General features: G+C 29.7%; 4 protein-coding genes across 7 annotated transcripts; 1 reads left to right on the top strand and 3 right to left on the bottom strand.

Moving 5' to 3' along the window:
* Positions 1-824: 824 nt before the first annotated feature.
* On the bottom strand, positions 825-12,410 carry LOC109599774 (UBA-like domain-containing protein 2). Its single transcript, XM_020015802.2, has 3 exons — positions 12,252-12,410; positions 8,235-8,309; positions 825-2,633 (listed from the first exon to the last, which is right to left on the bottom strand). Exons 1-3 carry the CDS (start codon positions 12,360-12,362, stop codon positions 2,478-2,480), a joined length of 342 nt encoding a protein of 113 aa, XP_019871361.1. The 5' UTR covers positions 12,363-12,410; the 3' UTR covers positions 825-2,477.
* A 3,584-nt stretch (positions 12,411-15,994) lies between these two features.
* On the bottom strand, positions 15,995-21,107 carry LOC109599790 (zinc finger CCCH domain-containing protein 18). 4 transcript variants are annotated; one of them, XM_020015821.2, is made up of 10 exons: positions 20,965-21,078; positions 20,685-20,907; positions 20,116-20,566; positions 19,006-19,331; positions 18,729-18,949; positions 18,034-18,626; positions 17,567-17,932; positions 17,121-17,317; positions 16,752-16,973; positions 15,995-16,690 (listed from the first exon to the last, which is right to left on the bottom strand). In XM_020015821.2, exons 3-10 carry the CDS (start codon positions 20,550-20,552, stop codon positions 16,419-16,421), a joined length of 2,634 nt encoding a protein of 877 aa, XP_019871380.2. In that variant the 5' UTR covers positions 20,553-20,566; positions 20,685-20,907; positions 20,965-21,078; the 3' UTR covers positions 15,995-16,418. The 4 variants fall into 4 exon arrangements, with proteins under 4 accessions (XP_019871380.2, XP_019871379.2, XP_019871381.2 ...); XM_020015820.2 differs by lacking the exon at positions 20,685-20,907 and having other exon boundaries at positions 20,965-21,107; XM_020015822.2 differs by lacking the exon at positions 20,685-20,907 and having other exon boundaries at positions 17,121-17,308; positions 20,965-21,107.
* A 301-nt stretch (positions 21,108-21,408) lies between these two features.
* LOC109607224 (tRNA N6-adenosine threonylcarbamoyltransferase) lies at positions 21,409-22,710 on the bottom strand. The gene is made up of 2 exons (XM_020023742.2): positions 22,340-22,710; positions 21,409-22,108 (listed from the first exon to the last, which is right to left on the bottom strand). Exons 1-2 carry the CDS (start codon positions 22,674-22,676, stop codon positions 21,438-21,440), a joined length of 1,008 nt encoding a protein of 335 aa, XP_019879301.2. The 5' UTR covers positions 22,677-22,710; the 3' UTR covers positions 21,409-21,437.
* Positions 22,711-22,962: 252 nt separating this feature from the next.
* Positions 22,963-24,249, top strand: LOC109599776 (integrator complex subunit 15). Its single transcript, XM_020015804.2, has 3 exons — positions 22,963-23,102; positions 23,157-23,704; positions 23,753-24,249. The coding sequence occupies exons 1-3, from the start codon at positions 23,015-23,017 to the stop codon at positions 24,233-24,235; spliced, it is 1,119 nt and encodes a 372-aa protein (XP_019871363.1). The 5' UTR covers positions 22,963-23,014; the 3' UTR covers positions 24,236-24,249.
* Positions 24,250-24,386: the final 137 nt, after the last annotated feature.

The raw sequence follows: 24,386 nt of genomic DNA, 5'->3' as shown, positions 1-24,386 counted from the left end.
GAAACACTCTGCATATACAGACCTCTTTAGAATTCCATTTATAATTCTGTTTTAGTAATTATATAATCTATTGAAGTTCACTAGAATTTTTTTTATGAAAAAGGCAATTTCACAACAAACATCATTTGAAATGAATAATATTTAATCAGACGTTTATTTTTTGTGAAATAAATAATTTATTCTGGAATATCCACACACCAAACTTTGCCTCAATAGTGAGTGAAATAAATGTATTCCACATGTTTCATTTATATACTAGCTTTGTGGCTATAAAAAAACAACATTCTACTTTGATTGTCCCCAACTGTGGTGTGTGTAGGAAAATAAAATTGTAGGGTTTTATCTTTAATACTTTCTAATACACAATTATTTTGTATGTGTAATTTTAAGCAAACAGTTACACATCCAAGGAATTCACTAAAATTCATTTAAAGAACTTGCTTTCAATAGAAAACTTATTATATAAGATTGTAATTTGAAATTTCTACAAGAATGGACAATGCTGTAAGTATAATATATTAGAAAAGTAAAATAAAGTACTGATGTTGTTGGTCTAACATTTCATCATACACTGGATTAAAACTATTTCAATATTAATCAAATAATCCAAAAAATTTATGACGCTATTAAAAGAAGACCTAAACTATATAAACAATAACATTTATTTTATTTGTGCTTATTTTACAATCGGCTGCAAACAGCAGCCGCAATTACTATTAACTTACCACTGCGAATCATAGCAGGAGGCTTTTAACGCAGCCCATAAAACAGTGTTTTTTATTAGGAGAGAAGAGTTATATGTACACCAATAAATAATAATAAAATACATTTTATAATTTATTTATTTGTTTGAAATAGGAAGATTGTGTAGAGCCACAGCTTTATGTATTTAACTTAACACTAATATATACAAAGAAAATATTACATATAAAATTGAAATTAACATAAGCACCTAAAATTATTTCTGCCTCTCATTTTATGATGCTCCTGACAGATATTTAATTTACACATACTGTCATGGTATAAATATCTATATAGCCACATAATTTAATATGAACACTTATAATATATTCATCACTTTATCAAAGTATTAATAATATTCTGATAGCAAGGTTTGTATTTTATTAAATGGCTAAATAAATACTTATATTCAGCGTTATTCACTCAGCAAATTGTCATAAAAATCGTTATACACCTCTACGTGAGAATTTCTCTCCTTTTTTAACGAGTCGTTTAAATTTGAACTTTAAAGATAATGATTTACTAACAATTTGCTTGGTTAATGCGACAGTTTAGCAGTACACGGCTGATTGTTATCTATCTCCTATAGTTAACTACACATACACCTCAACAAAAACATAACTTGTTATGGCAATAAAATAGTTGAAGTTTATGTTAGTTGCATAACTAATCTACTAAATAATAACATCTTACAGAGTCTTCTTAATTGTTAAACTAGTAGTGCACATTAACTCTTAGAATTCGGTAAGACGTGATTATTGATTTATAAAAATGATGTGTTAGTCTGTGTATACACAACAGTTTGTGAAAGTTATCAGACAAGAACATAACATATGTAGCCTTTTTAATAATATCTTGGTCAATATATGTAGATATATTGGGAGTATAAATACACATCATTGAAAAACTCCATTTTAATATTTTCATGAATTTTCGAACGTTTATTGATCTTTGGTAAAATCGATTATTTAAATTATCAGAAAGTACTTTTATTGTAAAGTCATTCATGTACATAATACTTCGGCTAGGCCAGATGTCATGATCGTTTAATTATGAAAATATACATTTGTATTTAATATTTATGTACATAAAAACTACAAGGAGACACATATGCAGAAAATCACTTAAGGAACCTTACATCTAATACGTTGTATTTTACTGATGAAACATCTTTCCATAGTACATAGATTTATTTAAAGGCATCTTGAATAGATTTTCTCTCTTAACTTGTTGGAATAACAAAAGTCTAACAATAATTAATGTTAACATAATTTAGAGGTAAATAAAAACTACTTTTACATTCAGAAACATGCTAAAACTAATATGCCATTATAAGTTGGCTGTCAATTTTATAAAGACTTATATTATTAGTCGATTTTATTCATAGTTCTAACACTTGTCCTGAGCTGGAATTTCTGCTTGATGTTGTTTAACTTACAGTATAGTTTTAATTTACAATATAAATAATAAGGTGAACTCTTCTAGTTTAGAAACTAGTAGTAAAACAAAATCATAGATCTTAAAAATCATTTCCCCAGAATCAGCTTATGATTAAGTCAAATCACACCATGTATATGTGTACATCCTAATTCATCATCCCTATATAAAAAATTAGTTACATTTCAACATAAGTCAAATTTCAACAAATTTCACTAACAAACGTTCGTCAGATATTTTGTAAAGTCCCACTGAGCATTAATTTTTAAATCGGAGCTACGCAAAACTGCGTCTGCTTCTTATCGTTGCTGGGTTGGTTGGGGCGATTGACGTGCCTGGCCGCCGTTGTTGTTGGTGGACGGGCTGTTTCCGTTACCGGCCGACATCTTCGAGAACGCCAACAGAGTGTCCGGAAAGTTTGGTGGGGTTGCAGGTGTGTTACATGGCGTCATTACCTAAAATAGAATCACATAATTATTTTGTATTCTCACCAGTGGCGGCTACTCAGATAAGGCAGGTGAGGAAGTGTTGACAGACAATGTTAATATTAAAAATATATTTTTTGTTTTCATTATTTTAAATAGAAAATATCATTTCTAAATATGCCACTTCTTCCCAATTAGTCTCAAAATCTTGCGCATGCGCTTTAAGGTAGGGCTATTGTTTTAGTGGTGGGGGAGCTGAGATGTGCCTCTAGCCAATGAGATAATATCAAATACTGAGACAAACCAAGTTCCAGACCATCGTCGATTCTTCTGTTTTCGCAACTACTTGGGAACTATTGCAATGAATAAATTAATTTACTTTTCATGTCTTTTATTTTCAACGCATAGTGAAGATATTCAATATAAAAGGGGTTTTTGTGACTTCAAAAATTAGTCATGCGAACTAAATTTACATGATAAAAGTACTCATAATTCGAATTGTATATTGTTAATTATAGTGGTGAGAAAAATGTGGAATATTTATTTATTTGTTACTTATGTTATTTGATATATACAAATCTAATTTACTGCAAGATCTGTCTATTAATCACAATGATCATTATATTCACAGGTTTTTACTTTTTTTTAATAAAAAATCAATCGATCTGGAAAAATATGGAATATTCATAAAAAAATTAAGAATAACTCAAATATTTCAATATTTTATGGCGTGACCTTTGGTTTTTGTCACTGCTTGGCATCTTTTAGGTACTAGTGTGTACAATGTACCAAATTTATTGAGACTGCTCTTGTATGGTTAGAGGAAGTTCACGTTTGTTTTTCATATTTTTTATTCAGATGCGATGGTCTAATATTTTCCAAGGGTACTCAAAAGGATTTAGATTGGGGGATTGAGACAGCCATTCAAGCGCAGTTTAGTTTTTTTAACTTAGTTTTTAATAATTTTAGATGTGTTTGGAATCGTCTTGTTGAAACATCCCACGAAGTGGCATCTCTTTCTCTGCAAATGGAATCATTTATGTTCAAATTGCTATCATTGCTGTACTTTTTGCTATATAAAGTTTTATTACTACAAATAATTTGTAATTAGTCTTATAAATTAATTATACTACACTAATAATTGTAAAATTCCAAACACCTCTTTGTGTTTTATTTTATTGTTAACTATCTCCCATAAGTTTTCAATGGAGTTTAGATCGAAAAATTGACATGGCCAGTTCATAAAATTAATTATTTCCCTTAAAATCCGCTGCTTCAGGTTATTATCTTGTTGAAAATAACGTTTCAGTAACATATTTTTATCTGAATACGGTACCATGTTGTTCCTCAACATTTTTTTTTTAGATAAAACGATCCAAAATACCCTCTATTCAAAAGGGAGGACCCATTCCAAATCCCGAAAAGCAGCCCCTTACTATTACCGATCTGTCGCCGTGTTTAACAGTGGGTATGGTAAACTTTGGGTTAAACTTTTTATGAATAGATGACTTTACATATAAAATCCCATCACTGCTAACCAGTTTAAACTTGATTTCATCACTCCAGATCGCTCCTTCCCTCCTTAAAGTCCAGTGTAAAAAGAACTGGCAAACTCAACTCTGTCTCGTCTGTTCCTTTCTGATATTAGTGTTTTTTGTCTGGTCTTCTCGTACAAAGATCTCCCTTGTAGTAATTTATCTCTTACGGTTTTTGAAGAAACATTAATTTCAAGTTGTGTCTCAAGTAGACCTTTTATTTTGCTGAAACTCAGGAAAGGATCTTTTTTGAAGTGGGATAACATCTGTTTATCCTGAAATATGTTGTTTTTTCTTGATATTCCACATTACCAATTGTGTATATATATTGATTTTTTTCTCATCGAATTGAAAGAACGAAACAATCCGTAATTTTAATTCGGAAAATAATTTCATTAAACGAGGCATTATATAAACTCAGTTTACTTTGATTTGTAGCTAACAGAATTATTTTTAATACAAGAAATATTCACCGATATGTATGTATACAATGTAATCATAATTGGTATAAATTATATTAGATTTACATATACACGGCGAGAACAATTTACATATTTTTAAAATGAAAATTTTGACAATTTATTTACAACTGACCGAAAATAAAATAACATTCCATACCTTTTCCCCAGAAAAAAAAAACTAAAGAATTTGTATAACTGCCAAAAAAATAAAATTAATAAACGAAACTGATTGTTATTACCACTGAAGCAGTTTTATTCAAAATAAATAATGAAAAAATTTTGGAACATTTTTTTGTAGAAATATGTGCGTGTATCTAATATCCTTGAAATTTGTTGGCATATCTATTATCGTATTTTAATCCTATCTGGCTATACTCCAAACATTCAAGGTAAATTATACAATACTTTTATAACACTAACTCTGGTTAATTTATAACACACAATATTCAGAAAAAAAATGGTCTATTTCATTTTTATACTTGGTAAAAAAAGTAATTACATTCAGTTTTATTTTTAGTTAGAGACTTTATATTTAATATAAATAATTCTTTGAATATCTTCGACTGTGAATCATTACTTTATGTTTCATAGCTTTCGTTTTACCCCTAAACTAATGTGGTCACTTTAAAAACTATATTGACTTTAACTGAATTATTTTACTTAAGTGATATAACTGAACTGTCATATAATCAAATAATTTAATTAAAAATTATACACTTAACACATAAATTTGCAATTTTACTTAATCAATAACGTAACTTTATTTCTTCCCAACCATGTCTAATGCGCAGCGTTCGATTTATCAGTTTAAAATTAGCTCAAAAGCAGAGTGATCTTAGAAAGGGGCAAAAAACCTACTATAATAATACACCATTAAAAATATACATGTATGGTAAGGTGGGCTTCCTATTTAACTCAAGTAGCCCACATTCCGGATGTCATTTGAAAATTAAAGTGAAGGATACGGATCTCAGTGCATATAATTACATATCAACACTTCAAAAGTGAGGTTGACGGTCAGCAGATAATTATGTTATTATTATTTTATAACTTTATGCTCACAGAATTTACATCGGCGATAACCCAACATCGCGCCTCACATAATTAAAAGGCCAAAATTAATAACCTTTTGCCCTTCGCACATACATTACTTTGTAGCAGATACTGTAATGCATTCGCAAAATTTGAGATATAAGTTCAACAATTTTATACCACACTGGGTTTTGTTTCGTAATGATTTTTGTCCATCGCAATAGCAGTACTTAATCAACTATTAATATTAATCAGTGGCGGCTACTTAGATGAGGCGGTGAGGCAGTGTCTCACTTATATGTTTTTATTCTTTATAATAGAATATAACTGAATATTTAAACTAAAATAGGGCAATTAAACGAGCACTTTTATAGTAAATTAATTTCAATATAGCAATAAGTTCTTTAATACTGCTTTTTTTATTACTAAATAGCGTAAAAATAGGAAATAATTGTTAATAAATTGAACCGTCCATTTCTTAATTTGAATACATTCAACAAATAAGGGACAAACAAAGGATTTACTGCGTATTGGTATTATAAATTTGATTTGCTAACGTTAAGTAGATTAATGAATAAATTATTTTGCTGGTCACGTATTTGAATTTTCAAAGGGTAGTGAAGATAAAATTTGGTATAAGATGGTGTTAACTGTGTGTTAATTATTCCTAACTAAAAATAAAATATTGTTATTGTTTTTATATATAAAGTGCCTCACCAAACTTAGACCTCACGAACAGCCACTGGTATTAATTGATTAGTGTGGCTTATTTCATTAAGATGGGAAAATCATTATAACTATTTATTTATAATTAGATTTTAATAAATAATTGTCCAAAATTAAATCAAATTTAAAAGTTCATGCCTCTCAGATATTGATTAGGATCATTCGACGATGACTCATTATTATTACTTACCCTTAAAGACTTTTATTTGTTTTTTTTTTTTTTTAATTTAAAATCTTATCCCAATTTTAAATAAGCGTTAAGGGAATGTTTTTTTCCTTTCATGGCAAATATGATACAATTTTTCCAAGAAATTAATGATAAAAAGTATAATGTTAAATGACTTTTAAGTCAGTTTAGCATTACCAGCTTTTTATAAAAACAAATTTACGATAAACAAAGCAAATACATACAATACATATGTAAGTACCATTTATTCTCTTTGTAAATTTTTATAATATTTATTTTGTTGAGAATTTAAGAGTTTATTCAACTTTTATAATGTTTAAGTCCAGCTAGTTCTAATTAACTATTCGGTGTTAATTGTCTAAATTTGTTTCGAATGAAAAATATATATATATATATAAATATATATATATAAACTAGTCACAATGAAGTAAGTATCAAAACTTGTATATGTAAATATTTCGCATATGTTTTCTGATAAACATGTAAAATCTTGTACGCCTTACTTTCACACTACAGTACATTTTAATGAAATTTATCATAAAATGTGTCGTCTTCAAAGTGTTATGTCATGAACAACGATGATCTTGGGCTTACAAAGGACATCTCCATCGAATTGCACATCTCAAGAATGTCTATAACAGTGGTACATGGCAAACTTGCTCCAAACAAGTCAGCCAGTTATTCACAGATTGTGGAATCCGTGCAGAGAAATTGTTATCAGTCATATGAGACCATATACTGCTCGTCTGAAACTGTCTACCCCTTGGGAAGATCGATATGTGGTTTAAAAGAACGAATAAGAACAGCTCGCCAGTTAGGAGACCTTCACTTTATGGCCACGAGTATTCATTTATCTACTCCAACCGTACGTAACAGACTTTATGAAACCAATTTACATCCAATACGCACGTCTAAGAGTCTATAGAAGTCATGAAGAACGATATTTGAATACAACCGTGGCTGAGAGAAAGGCTTTTGGAGGAGGATCTGGTACTTTTACGCTCCTTCAAGTCTTGACGAATGGTTCCCTGAGGCCTAGGCGATACATTGACGATATTCTGCAAGCTATCGTGTTACCTTTCATGAATTAGGACCAAATTTCACTTTAAAACAAGTTAATGCAAGATCACACACTGCCAAAGTGTTGCAAAATTTCTTTTAAGAGCATAATTTGAGGGATATGGTTATTTTTGGGACATTCTCACATAAGAAATGTGGAACCCTCAAATAACTTTTAAGAATTAGGTCAGCTTCTGAGAGAATGGAACAATGTACCCCGAAACATCGAAGAAGTAAAGGAGGACATAATCTCTATTAAATACATATCTTTAAATTTTCGACATTTTATAATGTTACATTAATTTGAATATCAGCGCATATTTTTCATTTTTGTTACGCCCAGAAGAGAACTTCTATGATTAAATTCTGTAAAATTTATTATTCAGTTGTTTTTATACGAGTTATAAATGATTAAAATTTTATTTCATTATATTTATTAAATAAAAAGTTACAACACTTTTTGAAGTGATACCTATTTCATTTCTGACACAATTCTCGATCAGACTGTGACATTCAAAAAAAAAATGTACGCCTATTTGATTTTTTAGATAAAGGCTTATATTTATAGATATATAAAAAATTAAATTTTATTCCTGCATTTTAAAATACAGTTTCTTGAATATTGACTTACCTGTCCGAAATGTGCATTAGCTCCTGGTGGACATGTTGGAAGTGCAGCATCTTGGAAAAATATACTCAAGGCAGTCTGAAATAAATAAATTAACAACTGTAAAAAAATATTTTCTTTTTTTTAAATACACCGCATTTTCAATTTTATTATTTATATAAGCAGTAAAAAAATTAATGCTGCCACAATGAAAACATTATTCTTTTAAATTTGAGAATAGAAATATGTAATACACAGGACATGTTTTGTATGATGTATCTGTGAGCAAATTCCTGAGTAATTTTCACCAATTCCGCTTAATTAACTTGATTAAAATTTGTTTACAGAGCCCATGATACGTGTAATATTTATTAAGATCTTGTGTTTTTTGTGTGTTGAAGTGTTGAACAGGTTGAACAGAAAAAAAATATATTTCAAATTTATCTACATTTTGTTTTACATTTAAGACATCATCATATTAATTGTAAAAAACTAATTATAAAAAAGAAAAATTATTCATTATGATATCTATAGTTATTATATATTTATATTTGAAGTAATGATTTGGATCTAAGACAGATTGAACCTTCAATCAATCTGTCTTAGATCCAAATCTTACACTATGTAATATGTAATCTGTGCTATGAATATATTATATTGTAAATATACACATAAAGCTGTTAGATTCATATAAATACAAGAGGAAAAACAAACAACATCTCTCTTTTTTAATAATTAAAAGTAAGATAAAATTTTATTACATTTAAAAAATTAATATTATCATTGTTGTTTTTTATAAATATTGAATATTTTGATTGGACATGTTGCATTCTTATCAATAGAAAAAAATTAAATTGATAAAGATACCGGATAATTTTATTTTTCAAATAAATTAAAATTGATTGATTATTATTATCTTACAAAAAAGAGATTTATCAAACCCATTTTCTCTCTTTGTACATATTGTTATTTATGATAAAAAAGAAAAAATCGATCAATATATATGATAAATGAAAGAAAAATGTTACTACAAGTTGAAAAATCAACAATTGGAATTTATTAATCATAATGGATTAAACGTTAAGTATTTAAAACTTACAATTTATTATCTTTTTTATTACATGGAATTAAGTAGATATAAAGGGGAACATGGTAATTTAGTAAGACTTTTTTAATTATAGAGAAATGATAAACTAACATTATGAGTTCATAAATATGATACTTAAGCATGGTAATGACTAAATGAATTTAAAAAAAATATATATTGTTTTCGTATTCCACATTTCTAACTAAGTTTTTTAAGTATTATGAATTACAGATATTTGTTATTTATTTATACATATTGTTTTTGCTTTCATCTAGATAACAGTCGATTATTACTGATTAGTTTTACAAGAAACAAATTATAAGAAGTACAAAATTCAACATATTCACTTTTTTAGTGAAGATGAAGATTATTTTGAACTATAAAATTTGAACAACTAAAATTTAAATAATAAGGTGAATTTAGTATATTTGACTTAATTTCAATTAAATGTGATTTACCAAAATTCAAATAATAAATACATACATTATTTTCTTTCTACCATTATACATTTTGCACCTAATCAAAATAATGTCTACGTAAATTAAATTTTAAACAAAATAAAAGCGAAATGTGGGTTGGACACAGAATTGCAAACATTTAAAAATATATATTTTTTAAATAATTTATGTATAACTTTAAACATAATTGTTAATATTTTGTTGGATACAACCAGCTGTAAACGATGAAGCAAAGATACAATGAAATATCGGCAATACTCGTTTGAAATTAAATTTCACGACTCATTTAATAACCACAATTCATCTAAATTTGTTGCTTTTTGGTGTTATTCTACAAGATGTCAATTGAATTTAGATCCGGACTTTACACTGGCCAATCGAGAATCTAAACGATTATCTTTTAATCAACAATTTTTGATGATTCATATAATTATCATGTATGAAAATCCATATAACTGGTAAATTATCATTAGCAAATGGTTAAGTTACATCTCTCTTGATATCTCTATATACGAAACGGTCCATTTTAGCAATAATTTTTTGTAATGGTCCTATACCATGCCAAGGAAAGGAACATCAAACCAAAACATTTCCTCCACCCTGTTTCAAAGTTTTAGTAAGAGGACAATGGATGTATTTTTTACTACTTATTCAATTAAATATGGATTAATCACTCCAAAATTCTGCAAGTTTTATTCATTCAGTCCACGTCTGATATTATATGACTCAATATATTTTTTATTTACTTTGAAGGCAAGGAAGGATGTGGTTTACTGATTTTTCTAATTTGTTAATCAATAAAATGAGACGTTTTGTTTTTTGTTAGATAATTTTCTTATTGCATTTTCAATTCATATTTGTTAAAAAACTTTGTAAACCATTTAAATAAAAGTTAAGTAAAATAATCATTGTTTATAAATTTTTTATTGATGGTGGTTATCTGCATTTTTGTTGATAATTTTCTTAAGTGCTGTTTTTCGAGTTACATCTTGTTTTAAACTAGATAAATATTCTGCATATAATACATCAGGAGGTTCGTATATGCTTTAGCTCTTCCTTGGATAGTCATGTCTTGTACCATATATATGAGATTTGCAAAACTTAACTAGTTACTAACCATTATCGTTATGAAATTGTAGAATAGTATAAAATATTCGTCTATGTTTTTATGTATTATTTAAGAAAAAAATAGGACACATTACAGACCTATACGTGATTTCATAGTGTGCATAGATATATTTTTTTGTAGATATTATAAAATGGGAGGGTAATTTAAATCTCAGAACCTGTGTACTAATGTAATTACCATTACAACCATACTCGTAAAAAGAATAAAAATAAAAATTCTTTCTTTTTAAGTTCTGACAGCTGAAATAAAATATGTACCTGAAAGACAAAAAAGTGTAACCAAATACGATTTGAATCAGTGGGAAACTACAAACGAAATATAAAAACAAAGAATACTTCAATACTGTTATTATGTTTTGATCATTTTAATACATATATTTCAACGATTCACAAGTTTGCTTCGCAATTACCACAATCAATAAGGATATGACTTCAGCGTTCCATTTATAAAGTCCATTACAAATGAATATTTTTACTAGTTTTCTATTCAGTATCATCAAATCTATTAATAATAAGGCATAGCAATAAGAAAGTAAAGGAAAATTGTTTTACCCACAAGTGTAATTATTTATTTATTATTATTATAATTATTAAAAATTACAAGAAAAATTGTTTCCTGAGAATCAAAGCCATGTTTTAATTGAAAATAGACTAGTGGAACTTCACTGATAATTTTTTTAAATTACTTTATTTTATTTGTCAAAAACTGAATGCATATTACTTATTGATAAGATAAGAAATCGTTTTCGTATGATTATAATTATATTATTGCATTATATTATTTCATTATAATAACAATATGTGACAATAATATTATTGATAAATAAGAATAAATAATGGGTATCAACATTCTACATTTCTACAATGAATATAAACCACATACGTCTATACAAAAAGAAATTTTCCAGTTTGTTATTTAAATTAATAAAGCAATGCCATGGACAAGTGGGTAATTAACAAATATAAACTTAGTCTCATGTAAATTTTACCATGTTTTGTTATTAAAAACCAGTTTAGATTTAAATAAATCAGGTTCAAACTATTACATATTTGATCCTAATTGCGACTAAAAGACTCCTTCCGTCACTCCAAACAGTAAAGTTTTATAAATATTTTGGTCACATGATCGAGAATTTTGCATCTTAACTCGGCAAATCTATTCGTCATCGTTTAGTTTGAAAGTACGTCGAGGAAACAAGACCAAAACAACACATGTAGGAAATGTTTCTGTGACCTTGGGGCCCTTGACCAAATCTCCGAGTCGATAAAACGTTCAACCCAGGACACGGAGTCTATCGGAGTGGGGAGCCGTACGGCGCCATGTTAAATCCCGTGCATGACTGTTTGTTTACAATTGGCAATAATTACCTCGAATTGCCAATGAGCCGATTGCAGAATCTGCTTGGCCTGATCTCTGGCACATCCTGCCGCCAACACGAATTGATTGATCATCACTTGTTCTCTTAACGGTGCATCCATTGCGGCACCGTGATTTAAGCAGAAAATACAAACACACCACTCTACACACAGTTGTTTTCAAAACTACTACTCGTCAGCGTTGCCAGAAGTGGCGAACGAAATTATAATGTGACGTTGCCAAAATTATCTTGTTTTCCCAGAGGTTGAGAAATGAATAATCCATGATTTTCCCCAATTGTCATTTGTATTTGTTCAATTAACGTCCAATTTCTATTTTTAATAATCTAAATGACACCAACTAGTTGATTAAAATTCATCATTTATAGAAGTCATGTAGTTTGTTATTTTTTAAATAATTATTTTAATTAAAATTGAATTAAAATACAGAAAAAGTTAGAGGTAATGCAATTATTTTGAGTTTTTGGGTAATATAAAGTGTCTTTATTAAAATTAAAATTAGATACACAGATGCAAAAGAAGTTATTTAGGTCTTCCCCTACAGCACATAATATTGCAGAAATATTGGCATGTAATCATATATTTATTATTAATATTAGATAAATATTTTTTAAATATGTATTTCCAAAAAATATTCCACGATATTTCCTTAATATTCTACAATGAAAGGATCTAATTTTTCCCAGAGATTTAGAAATAAATATTCTATGATTTTCCCCAATATATATTTGTATTTGTCCAACTAACGTCCAATTACTATTTTTGATGATCTTATTTAAAGTAAATGACATGAAAATTATAATTAGAAACACCAACTAATTGATTGAAAAAATTTATTTATTAATAAAATATGTGATCAAAAATGGTTTATTCAGGACAATCAAATTTTTATTATCTTTTTTGTGTTTCTGCTTTTATGAAGCTCATATTATTTTCTCATTTATACAAGTCATGTCGTCTGTTATTTTTTAAATAAACTTCCCTTGCAGCACATAATATTACAGAAATATTGGTATGTAATCATATATTTATTATTAATATTATATAAATATTTTTTAAATATGTATTTCCAAAAAATATTCCACGATATTTCCTCAATTTTCTACATTGTAAATATCTTATTTTCAAATAGGTTTAGAAATAAATATTCTATGGTTTTCTCCAATTTATATTTGTATTTGTCCAACTAACGTCCAATTTCTATTTTTGATGATTTTATTTAAAGTATATGATTTGAGAATTATAATTAGAAAGACTAACTATATGATTAAAAAAATATTTATTAATAAAATATGTGATCAAAAATGGTTTATTCAGGACAATCAAATTTTTATTATCTTTTTTGTGTTTCTGCTTTTATATATGTTTATATTATTTTCTCATTTCTACAAGTCATGTCGTCTGTTATTTTTTAAATAATTATTTTAATTAAAATTCAGTTAAAATACGGAAGTTAGAGGTATTGCAATTATTTTGAATTTTTGGATAATATAATGTGTGACTTTATTGAAATTAAAATTAGATACACAGATGCAAAAGAAGTTATTTACTTCTAACTTTAATTTATTCGTGTACTTCCCCTACAGCACATAATATTGCAGAAATATTGGAATGTGACCATATATTTATTATTAATAATATATAAATATTTTTTCAATATGTATTTCCAAAAAATATTTTACGATATTTCGTCAATTTTCTACATTGTCAATATCTTATTTTCCCATAGGTTTAGAAATAAATATTCTATGATTTTCCCCAATTTATATTTGTATTTCTCCAATTAACGTTTAATTTCTATTTTTGATGATTTTATTTAAAGTAAATGGCTTGAGAATTATAATTAGAAACACTAACTAATTGATTAAAAAAATTTATTTATTAATAAATATTTATTCAGTACAATCAAATTTTTATTATCCTTTTTGTGTTTATGCTTTTATGAAGATCATATTATTCTTTCTTCTCATTTATACAAGTCATGTCGTTTGTTATTTTTTAAATAATTATTATAATTAAAATTGAATTAAAATACAGAAGTTAGTGGTAGTGCAATTATTTTGAATTTTTGAATAATATAATGTGTGACTTTCTTGAAATTAAAATTAGATACACAGAGGCAAAAGAAGTTATTTACTTCTAACTTTAATTTATTCATGTATGTACTTCCCCTACAGCTCATAATATTGTAGAAATAGTGGAATGTAACCATATATTTATTATTAATATTGTATAAACCATTTTTCAAATATATATTACCAAAAAATATTATACAATATTACCTCAATATTCTATATTTAAACTTTTTTTAATTTCTTTTTCTTTAAGGAAAAAAGGATATGGTATTGATGAATGAAACAATATGGTCAATGTAAAGTTTAAAGATATAAAGAATGTAAAAATGTATGTAGATTATTTCCTTCAACTCTGTTTTTAAATCCCAAACCTACAGCATTCTCATTTTATGTTTTTTCAATAGGCCACCATAATGTCTAGATCTAAATCGAATTGATCTTGTAAAACAACATGTCTCGATTAAAACACCAAAAAAACAAATTTAGGTGAATGTGACTATTAATCAAACTTATTAAAATTATAAAAGAAATTATAATTATATAGTTGTGTATAAATTATTTAATAAATATGTGCTATTTCTGAACCATCCACATAAGAGTGTTTTTGTTTAAAATTTAATCTACGTAGAAATTATTTTGATTTAGTTATGATTAATAATTTTAGAAAGAACATAGTGTAATAATTTTAAATAAAACAAAATATTTTGATTGTATTTAATTACCGTTTTTACTAATTATTAATAAATAGTAATATGTGCCATTTTCTAGCCACAACTGTATCACTTTAAATATTGTCAAAAAATAGTCCACATTATTCTATACTGAAAGGCTTTTTTTAATTTCTTTTTAATTTAAGGTGAGCAGTAAATAATTGCAAAAAATGTATGTAGATTCTGTTTTTAAATCCCAAACCTACAATAGGTTTATTTTGGGTTTTAATTTTTTCTGTAATATTTTTTAATGACACATAACATAGATGAGAAACATGCTGAAACATTTCAGAACTACCTACATGTTTTACTGTTACTTTTGTATATTTAGCAGTGACACATATAAAATGTAAATTTTAATGGTTCTATGAAATTTTCTGTGACTTTGGGATGCCTGAAAATACAGTATTGTGTAATGATACAAACTTTGAGCTGATTATAAAACTTGTTGAATATAATATTGAATAGACATTTCTGTTCTTAATCTTTCAGTTTGCTGTTTTCATCATCATGTCTGGACTAAAAAGGATTTTCAATCATTCTACACGGTTGCTCAACTACTTTAAATGATACCGCTAATGTTTATGTTTGAGGTATACGAAGATATTGTATTAGAATTTGCACCACAGGGAAATTTTCTCTTGTATACCATGAATAAAACTATATATTAATTATTTTAATCTTAATTTATTCAAATTGTTTGCCCTTTAACTTTTTATTTTAAATTATATTATATAATCTAATATTACCATACTATATTTGAATGATCTATGTATTATATTTTTGGTGAATAAACAGTTTTGTAAACTTTTACGTTAATTAAACACCCTTCAACTGTAATAGTTGTATTGTATACGAAATATTGAAATAACAATAAAAATTTATAATAAACTCTCAGTTGTTTTTGTATAAGCTGTTAGTTATAACATAAATTAATAAAATAATCAGATTAAACGAATCGTTTATTCACGTGTTTGTAAACTGGATATATACACTTTTGAAAATAAAAATTTATAAAACGACATTCAAGTATGAAATAATACAAAATATCTATGTAATCTACATTTCCATGTTCAATCACAAATAATGTAAATTATACATGTAGTATGCATTATATGTGAATTTTCGAAATATCAGTCTATTCTAACAGAAAGCATCTAACTAATAAAACCTCAATTAATCGTCAGTACTATATTCGAAAGATAACTTACATGACAAAGTAATGTTGTACATTTAAAAATGAAATATTACATGCAAAAAATGTATTTGAGAATGTCAGAAATATGTATAAAACCACCTAACGATGGGATAACATTTCCAATTCTATCACATAGTACATTCAACATAATAATAAACACAGACTAACTGTTATGTTAATTTGTTTTCGACCGCTTTTTAGCTATTGCATCTTCAACAGCTTTGAGCTGCTTGAGAAGTTCTTCCCTTCTTGATGTGCCCTTCTTTGATTTAGGATCCGCTGGCGGAGAACTGGCCATCCGTTTTTTACCCTGGGCGGCTTCAGCCTTTCTGGCTAAATCGACCAGTTCTTTTCGAGACCCCATCGGATTTTTCAAATTTAACTTTATTTGTCGCTTCTCTCCACCTTTTAAAGCATCAACTGCTTTCGCGATTGATATGTCCATTCCTACAATTGCATAAATTTCATTAACTCAGTTGCAAAACGAAATTATAGAATTTTTTATTACCTGCGCCCCGCCTAGGCGGTGGACTACCGTCTCTACTGGTGGAGCTGCTCGACCCGGATGAATCTGAGTCACTCGATGAAGATCCGGAACTATCCGATGATGAACGCGAAGACCTCCTGCGACCCTTAACTCTAGCCAAAGCTGCAGCTAATTTCCTACTTCTACCAAACTGGTCTTCTTTCGACGGGGCAGGTGGATTTGCTGCGCTGACTCTCATCATTCCTACGAAAAACGTTTTACTTTATTCAACAAATACTTTAGCTTAAGAGTAAGATATGTGGGCAAAAGACTAATTAATTAGTTAGTTGGTGTTGTTAGTTAATTTTCTGGAGGTTTACCAATGAATGTGTCATAAAATAAAATAACTACCTGGTGATGGAACTCTTCTCTTGGGTGCAGGGGGATTCATAAGTGCAGCACGCTCATTCGCAGCCTTCCTTTCTGATACAATTATAGACGGCGACACTTGTCGGCTTCTTCGTGAACGTGACCTCCTCCTCCTATGTGAGGATCTAGATCGTGATCTGTAGCTACTGCGACTTGAATCGGACGATGATCTAGAAGAACTGAAATGTCAATAAAATGCACATAAATAAAAACTCAGAAACCACAATTCCAACTAAATTTTTATAAATATTTTGGTTGCTATTGAGGTAACTTCTGGAGGTATTACAAGTATTTGAAATGGCATTCAGATCTCAAGGAGTTCAGTGACTGAATCCCTATAATTCAATTATCTGAACTAAATGTGTTTTTGCAACAAACGACTTATTTGTCGTGAATGTTCTTAGTGCAAATAATGTTGAATAACATACCTGCTAGAAGAGTAGCTAGATCCCGAGCTATACGAACGTTTACGTCCGCCTTCTTTCCTTCGTCCGGCGGGAGATTTGGACCGCATCCACGGATCAGACCACTCATCAGCTCTTCCCGGTCTTTCCTCGACCCTTTGAACAATGACCTCACGTTTGGGTCGGATTCGTTTACTCGACATGGCTTCCTCCTCGTACTTGTTGTTATAATAATCTGGCATTCTGTGTGAGGGCAACTCCCTGTATGACCTCACCCTTTCCCTCGCAGGAGGCATGGCATCGTATGGTTCGTAGACAACCTGTCTTCTCGAGTAATATTCCTCGGGGGTTGTTCGCATAGGGTAGTCAGTTGGTATATGACGCACATATCTAAAAGATTTATGTATGTTTATATTTTTACGACATTTTTCAATATGTTAGAGACTAAAAAATTATTATATTAGCAATTTGAGGAAGAACTGCGTGTATACCTTGGTTCTGGAGACGGTCCCCTTCCATAATATCCGTTTTCCTTGTCCAACTCTTCTTGAGCTAGACTCAAGTTAAGTTTTTTCTCCTCAAAATCAATATCTTGTTCCTTGCGTTTCACAGATTTCCGTAACATCTCCTTGGCTGTCCTTAATCCTCTTTCCCATGCAGATTCAATTGGAGGCAATTCAAGTTTTCCGTACATCCTCTCTTCTCTTCCAAGTTCGCCTGGCACTACAGGTCTAATCATTTCAAACATGGTATAATTTCCTTTGTCCGTGACGCCTGGATGAAGGAACCGACAACTTGCACCCCACGTACATTGACCTCTAGAAAAGAACCTACATACTGGTCTAGGTTCAGTCTCTTCTGGCCTAACGTCATCTTCATCTGTCACCTCTCCTTCCTCAAGATCTTCTTTTACCTTATCTGGTTTCTTGTCATCAAACATTTCCCCATCTTCTCTGTCAGCTTCTGCTTTATCTTTTGATCTTTCCTCTGGATCTTTGGAGTCAACTTCTCCACATTCACCATCTTCAGCTTCAAAATCCAACTGTTCTTCTCCATCTTCAGCTCTATTGTTTTTCTCTGAAATCTAAACATTTTCTTGTTAAATTACTACAGTAACATGAGGAAATATTACATATTCAAAATTAATTACAAAATTTAATTAGGTTGAAAATTAGTAGAAAATTACCTTTTTGACATCATCATATCCCTTACAATCGTCACTATTTTCCCTTCGATTGTCTTTGTCACTTTTTTCTGGTTTGCTGTCATAAGATTGTCCACCTATAGATTCATCCAAATCAGACACGTCAGAAAGATCCTCATGGGAAATATTAATTTCAGCATGTGGAGCTTTTTCAGGTTTCTTTTCCCTCTTTAGGTCTGTTTCTTGATCAGATTCCATATCACCTATTTAATTATTAAAAAATTATGTTATGTAACAATTTATTAACAATAAATAGTACCATCAGATATTGCTTCTGGTTGTGTGTCCACGGCCTTCCCCACGTTCTTGTTCTTCCGACTGGACGAATCGACGCTACTGGCACTAGAATCCGACGAATTCCCATCAGACTTTCGACCGGTTCTAGACCGTCTCGAACCCGAGGAACTTGAGTTCCTGCTAAACCGACCCACCGACGCCGATTTAGACTTTTTACTGCTGTCTTCAGAACTGACCGATTTGGCGGACCGTCGATCGTCCTCGGATACATCTTCGCGAGTGGGACTGGCCGGAGAACTGCTTCTTGACGAATTTACAGACGGCGAACGAGGCCCATTGCTGTTCAACCTAAACGAAAAGGGTAAACTGAAATTATCCTTTGGCGAAGATCTACTGGACAACTAACAGTGTTACGTGATGATAAATAAAAGATTTTTGCAGTTTTTTGATTTATACTAACATCTTCATCTTACTAAGTTTCTCTATATTTAACTGACTGATAGTTATATATAACATTAATACTCAATTTCTTACCTGAGAATTATAAGCTTTATTTAAATTTAAAATCTTATGAAAAACACTCTTAATGCAAAATTAATTGACAATAATTAGATATAATAAATAGTTTTTCAAATGGAAAATTAAATAGGCAATCATTTATGAGTTATTTATTTTATCTGGAAATCAAATATGTTCTAAATTCTTAGTCATCCACTTTTTCTTAATACATGTAAATGGTATTTCATAACATTACATATTTACAAAAAACAAAAACTAATTTAATCTTTAACTATTTGTATGAAAGAATCTTATGTAAGTAGGGAATAGTCAAATGCACAACTCAATCAATATTTCAGATTATTGATCTGAGATATTTTTAGTTAGAGCTGATAAAAGTAGTATTGAAATATAATAAAGAATAGCAAAATACAATTAAATTCAGTGTTATAGTTATTTCAAAAATATTCTCTGAAAATTCATTGAACTCTACTGAAGCATTATTTCAATTCCCTGAAATTGTAAAGTAGAAAAAATGGTATTGTGATATAATCAATATAGCTTAATCCAAATATAGTATTTTTTATCAAAATCTTTAATTTTTAACAGCAGATAAAATGTTATAAATATTTACCTATCTGTTGGTGAACCTGGAGAAAGTGGTGCACTATTCTGGCTTCTGGAATGTGCCCGCCCTTCAGATGAACTGGATCTGCTTCTTGACCTAGCCACATCCCTGCTAGCTGGGGACTCTGGTCCACTTTGTGGAGATTGAGGAGCATTTTGTGGTGATTGAGGACCATTCCTCGATTCACTGCCTGGTGACTGAGGGCCACTGCGAGGAGATTGTGGGCTATTTGGAGATTGTGGACTATTTGGAGACAGGGGTTCAGCAGGTGACCTCGCACTGCTGTTCACTGAATCTGGAGATTTTGGACCATTAGCTGGGGACACTGATCTACTTCCAGACCTAGATCTTGATCCTCTGCTGTGGGAACTCAGGGGACTTTGTGGTCCCTTATCATCACTCTCATTTCCTGATGAGGCATCCCGTGAGTCTTCGGAGTCCATAATTGCACAGTAAACTGTGAACATTTAGAGAAGAAAAATTACTAATATAATTGTGATATAATATTAATTATCACTGGGACGATTCTATGACTTCTTGTTTTAAACTGTGAGACCGTTGTTACTTAATCTTACCTTCGGTCTGTCGACATCTCTCTTGCTACCATATAAACACTGGAATACATTCCGCTTCTTCATTGAAAACATTTTATTCCAAACTACTAACTTATCAAGACTTTTAACTTCAATATTCACAACACAAACTACTTAAAGTCTTTCGCGTACTTAAATCGAACTATTTATACTTTACGTTGTACTTTCGGTAATCAACTAACTGTATACATAACGTAAACACAATCTTTGGTAGAAAGAACTGTTAATGATCACTTTATATTTGCCTGAACTTGTATCTTACCTTGTGATAGTGGTCCGATCCTTGTTCTTCAATAGTATTATTTTTCATGCGAAAAATGAATTTCGTTGCGTATAGCTTCTGGACCTCCGGAATATTTGGCAAATGGCGTCTCCAACATTAAGCTATCAGGGACATTTTTTACCTGAAAAGTTACTAGAAGACTGTGTTGCCACAATTCCTAAACAGAAATTTTTTATTTAATGTCTATGTATAATTACCTATGTACACTGAAGAAGATAATTTCTATATTATATTTATGTACTAAACCAGTGTATTGACTTTATTTAATTGCTTAAATTCCTTACATGAAGATTAATAATTTATTATTGTGGCAACAGAGTGTCATCATTTGAACTACGATCTGGATTACTCTGTTATTTTGTTTTGTTAATTTGACCTACCTCCGGATAGGTACAAAATCAGTACGAAATAAATAATACTAGATTCAAAGATAAAAACGTTTATTAACAATCTTAATCATCCCGCCAATTTGTTTCCACCTCATCTGTTCTATACCTTTGGGTTATAAAACTATCTTCCCATTTCATTCGGGTGCCTGCTTTGAACATTTCAGCTCCTGCATGAGCAATCATTATTCCATTATCGATGCAAAATCGTTCGTCTGTGGCAAAAAGAGTCGCACCTCGTTCTTTGCACATTACACCCATCATTTCTTGAAGCCTTAAATTACATCCGACACCACCCACAATTAAAACTTCTGTTGAATTACAATGTGCCAGTGCTCTCTCTGTTGTTTCTACCAACATAGCAAATATTGTTTCTTGCAAAGAAAAACATAAATCCTCTGGTGTGTAACCCCCTTTTAAGAGGTTTTCTGTATGCTCCTCCATGTAGCTTAAAATACCAGAGAAACTAACATCCATCCCTTTAACACAATATGGCAGAGGTACATATTTTTTACCCTTCTTTGCAGATTGTTCTATATTATAGCCGGGACTTGGATCATTTGATAGTTTCAATACTCTTGCAAATCTATCCAAACAATTACCCACAGCAATGTCTATAGTCTCTCCAAAAATTCTATATCTCTTTCTAGCATATGCAATAATTTGAGTGTTTCCACCGCTCACATATAAAACAGTGGGATTATGGGCACCTGTAATTAATCTTCCCATTTCAATGTCTGTTAATATTAAGGAAATATATGGGTTACTTATTAAATGAATACAAAAACAGGAATAATATATTTTAAGAAATTAAAATAAATCATATTGATTTGAATCTACAGAACAGATAATTTTATAATTACGATTGTGAGCAATTATGAAAATATTCATGTCTTCAATACAGTAAAAATATTTCTGAATAAACAATAATTATAGTCATATAACCATAAGATTTTAATTAAGGATACGTCCAATGCAATGATTGACTCCTAATAATGGTTTATTCCACAGTTGAGCCACCGTCCTGGCTACAACCGCAACTGTAGCTAAAGGTGCTCCCATTCCAGGGCCTTTAGTGTAACAAACCACATCAATATCTTTAAAACTTATTCCCGATTTATCAATTGCTTCCTTTAATACTGCCATAACATTATTTCTATGGTGTTGTGCAGTTTCTTTAGGTAGAAAACCTTCACCCGGGGGTGTAATGTATGTTCTACGGCAATTGGATAATACTTTTCCATCTTTAATGATTCCAATGCCTAATTTATTTGCACTGCCTTCAAAACCGATGGCAATTACCATTTTTCACGACTTTTTACCTATCCCGTGTTTTTAAAATGATAACATTTAGGTTATATTCTTTTCTAGGTTATAGTAGTTGTTTATTATCAGAAAAATATTTCTGTAAATTTTGTTCTTGGGACAAATAGACAAAACTTCACATAACCAGTGAGAATCAAGTTTTAATTAGAATTGTGGGTGATTCGATTTGCAGACACGAAATATCAACTAAAACAGTAAAGAAAATAAGTTAATTATTTTATATGTTGACCCAACGCTTTACTATTAGTAAATAAATGTGATTTGTAATGTTCTAAACAACTTTAATTTTTTATTATTGTTGAAATAAATTATTTAATATGTCTGCTGCATCAGATGTGAATTTAAAACAATCTTTAAGAAAAGTTGAATATCCACAGTGTGCCAAAGAAGCTCTTAACAAAATAGGTAAGATCAATTAATTATCATAAATATTTTATATAAACTTGTACTCTATTACAGTTGAATTAATATGTGGTCGCATAACCAGCATAAAACATATGGATTTAGCACTGGATTTAATGGCTGAATTCATATTTTATGAAGTTGATCGAAGAGGAAATAAACGGCCACAACCAATAACACCACTACAGGAATTACAATTATTGGAAATACTATATGAATTCTTTAACGGTTTTTCAAATGAAGCTGCCAGAAACACAGTATTTTTATCACTGTTCAGTGGGACAACAGCAATGTTAAGATCAAACATTTTAAGTAAATTGATTTCAATTGGTGTGGGAATACCATCTCCAGTTATACTAATATCAGCTAGTACATGGATGCAACAATTGGGCTGCTTATCAGTTAACAGCTGTAAATTAGCAGATGTTTTAGTACATGATTACTTTCATCTCATACCTAATGCCATAGAAAGACTGAAGAATTTGCCTGATATATCACCTCAATTCACAGCTAACTTTTTAACAGCAGTTGCTGAAAATTTTTACTTAGATAAAAAGGAAAATATGTTTCCTCCAAAAGTATTATTAGAAGTCATAACTATGTGGGTAAGTGACAAATAAGCAATTAATTATACTTATAATTAGTTTATTCAGATTTCAGAAAACAGCTCATTATGTATAGCTGCACAACAAAAGCAAGCTGCTCTACCACCAGGGGCTATTGCCATGGAAGTGACAACACCAATTGCAGGATTGTTGAGATGGTGTATTTTAGCCCCCTTGTATGATCAAGAATCGGAATTATATTCTCATTTACATTTGGCATTGCTTAATAGCATCTCTGAAATTCCACACACAGTTCCTCCCAAAGCAATTTATGCTCAGCATACAACAATTCCTATAAATTATATTATGCTTTATGTCAATGATTTAAAGAAAAATGGTTTAGAAATGCCTATGATTACCCAGGATAAGAAATTACAACTAGCTTTGGACAGATACTCCCAGGCAATTCAAGTGGCTCTTTCAGTTAAAGTTGTGTATGGACATATAGATGATCTCATGATGCAGCTGCAGCAGTTGCCTTATAATAAGTTGTTAAGTATTGTTATAAACACTCATAAACAAATTAAATAAATTATTTTACAGTTGGAGTTTACTTTTATTAAAAATGTATGTGGTAATTGAAGTTATATTTATTACATTATTTTTAGTTCACAAATTATAACCAGAATAAATTATGGAAAAGAAGAGTAAAAGATTAAGGAAATTTTATTTTGTAATTTAT

The sequence above is a fragment of the Aethina tumida genome, chromosome 2 (genome assembly GCF_024364675.1).
Source record: "Aethina tumida isolate Nest 87 chromosome 2, icAetTumi1.1, whole genome shotgun sequence".
In the NCBI taxonomy this organism is placed as follows: domain Eukaryota; kingdom Metazoa; phylum Arthropoda; class Insecta; order Coleoptera; family Nitidulidae; genus Aethina; species Aethina tumida.
This window is presented reverse-complemented; position numbering and strand designations above follow the sequence as displayed.